General features: G+C 43.0%; 1 protein-coding gene across 1 annotated transcript in view; it reads left to right on the top strand.

Annotated features, from left to right (window-relative positions):
* Positions 1 to 2561: 2561 nt before the first annotated feature.
* Positions 2562 to 2881, top strand: part of pax1a (paired box 1a) — a 5852-nt gene continuing 5532 nt past the window's right edge. Inside the window, exon 1 of the mRNA XM_083791550.1 lies at positions 2562 to 2879. Coding sequence (XP_083647676.1) covers positions 2876 to 2879 — 4 coding nt within the window. The 5' untranslated portion in view covers positions 2562 to 2875. The remainder of the gene's footprint in view (positions 2880 to 2881) is intronic.

The raw sequence follows: 2881 nt of genomic DNA on the forward strand, positions 1-2881 counted from the left end.
TTCCCTTTTTACCTCCCATGATGAATTCCCGTTCTGTTCTTTGATTATATAGAAGTGTCTATTTGTATACGTCTCTAAATGTTTTGATGAATTGAACAAGGTGGACCCTCTTGTAAACAAGTGTAATGCTTAATTGGGTCGTCCACTCAGTTATCAATTTGTATTGAGTTTGTGCTTGAAATGTACTGTAATTCTGCAAACTGTTAATAAATATTTCAATCAATCAATCAATCAATCAATCAGTGACCATCATTGATTCGTTTAATTAGCTAATTAATTAATTAACTAAAGGCATGATCAACAACAAGGACACATTATTTGAATTAATTAATATGGAACCAAATAGGCCTGAATAAACATGAATGGCTCAATATGTGCCCCATAACATTTTAATAAAAAATGAACATTTATATTGCTATATATAGCCGTATAGGCCTGTTTTGAAATCAAACGACATAGCACAAACATAACTAACAGGCCAATGAAAAAGAAAAAACATTAATTGTGTAGCCTATACACAATAAAGACAAAAGTGCCAAAACGACCATGTAATGCCTATATTGTCCAGATGAGGGGTGTTTAGAGACCCCTTTAAGAATGAGCGAGAGGAGAGAGGGACGCCGAGACTTTTAATTTGACAAATAATTCCAGTGTCATCGGCCTGTATAAATGAAAGGTTATCATTTCATCCATAGCTTATAGGCTGGCTATCACTATCTTTAATATGCCTATATATAGCGTATAGGCCTATCACGAGTCTTTCACGACACGTCCAGTGGTATATGTGGCTATAGAGTATTATAGGTCTGATACAAATGAATTAAATTAAACAAGAATATAAGCCTATATGTTCGGCTAACTTCGGCATCTTAGTTTAAGCTCAATCTTCCATGCTCTCATATAAGTAGATGAGGCTCCTCACTATACTGTCGGGTGGAAACCTTGCATGTGGGGAAAGCTTTTGCAGAAAATAGCAGATCGCCACGCCGCACAACAGTCGGCTATTTCTTGCAGAAACTTTCCCTATACAATAACAGGAAACAGAAGACATTCGCAGAGCTCCAAGGTATAGCCTATATAAGCCTATATATAGCTACTCAACACAAAAACTGCACCAACATAAAAAAGTTGAATTGATGGAGATGTGAGGTTTCTTCTGCCAGAAAGTCAGCGACGCTATACAACCAGAGGCTAACCTGATGTGTTCCATGTGTTGTCCTTCTCGGAGGAGAGCTCAGCTCAGCATGGTGAACTGCATGGTGTGAGGGAGGAGAGGAGAGGAGCGCTTCATGCGTGCATGCCATGCCATGCATATAGGGACGGACACACCGGCACCTTGTTACCATTCGGGTCGACCGTTAAACTTTTAACAAGTGACATTTTGCGAGCGACCATAAACTGATGCTCGTTGGCTCGTTCTAAACTGCCATGCATGCACAGGAAACTCCGCGAAAACATGCTGTGATAATGTACGCCTCTGGAATCCAGTCGATATCCAATAGTCTGGGAGCGCGTGCGATCTACAGAGGTATCGATTACATTGCATGTTTTTTTTGTTTTTTTTTACACCCGTGCTTGATGCTCGGATAATGGCTGGCTATATAGCCCACTGGCTATATGTCTGCAGTGTATAAAGCCTTAAGCCATATACTCTGTATAGGGCGGTGGTGCGGCGGTGGTGTCGCTTGCCGGGATTAAGAATAGGCTACTATCTTTTTCGGCAAGCGACATTTCCGTGTATATATGTGAAGTTAAGAAGTATTAAAGGGTCCTGCTGTCTGTCTGTGTGTCTGTCTGTCTGTCTGTCTGTCTGTCTGTCTGTCTGTCTGTCTGTCTGTACAAGTATACGGCCTATGTGAAAACCTAAATAAAAACAATATATTAGGGATTATGGATAAAACAATAACAGGCTATAGAAAACATGTATTTACTGTCTTTGTTTATTTTAATATTTTATTGCAAGACGAACCACGATCTCTGGGGGTAAAAATGCTATAGGCTTTAGTATATTCACCCACCGCGGTAACAATGTGTTAATATATATGCCGTTTCCACTAAGACTACCATTCCTTACCAGAGGGCTGCATGTTGGATGAAACCTTTCTGTCACTTCCCTGCCTTTCCTCCTATATGCAAAATATTCGGGGAGGTTGTGTTTCTCAAAACCGGATGGCGCATGTATTACGTCCCGCGTTCCTCAACGTATGGTCCGGGGCCACCAGATGTATGTCCAAATAAACTCTTACATGTCTGTAACTCTGAGAGTGACAAATGATCGTTCGATCATTTGTCACCGTTAATATGACCGTGAGGGTGTGCAAATGCAACCAAATGGACCCGCACGGGTCCATTTGGTTCCGTTTGTACACCCTCGGAGTGACAGACCCGTAAGTGTCCATTTGGACCACTCGGCGGTCCGCGGACCCGACGTTGAGAGCCGGCGTGTTACGTTACAGCACGTCCAGAGCGGGCCGACCAATGAAATCCAAGCGAGAACAACGTCCGCGTCACGGCCCCAAAGATTGACGCGCAGGACGCGTCAGATTAATCCCAGCAAACTTCAGCCCTCTCCGGGATAACTCAATTTTGTCTTTATCGGATGAAGATCACTTTTGGTGCCATTGTATAACGACGGCGGTTCCCTCTTATTCCAACGCTCCTCTTCTTCCACAAAACAAAAGGGGAACAGTGCCGTAAATCCAAAAGGGAGAGAGAGAAAGAGAGAGAGAGAGGGGGTGGGCTTGCCTTGAACTGAAGAGGTGCTGTTTTCCCTCCCGTGTGGGTCTCACTGCCTTCCTTCTGCTGCAGAAGGGAGAACCGAACGCGTTCAGCCATTGAGGGGCAACTATTCCACAGCATCTCGCAACATAGGCAAATGGGT

This window comes from Protomyctophum parallelum (genome assembly GCF_964188405.1).
Source record: "Protomyctophum parallelum genome assembly, chromosome: 20".
Lineage (NCBI taxonomy): Eukaryota > Metazoa > Chordata > Actinopteri > Myctophiformes > Myctophidae > Protomyctophum > Protomyctophum parallelum.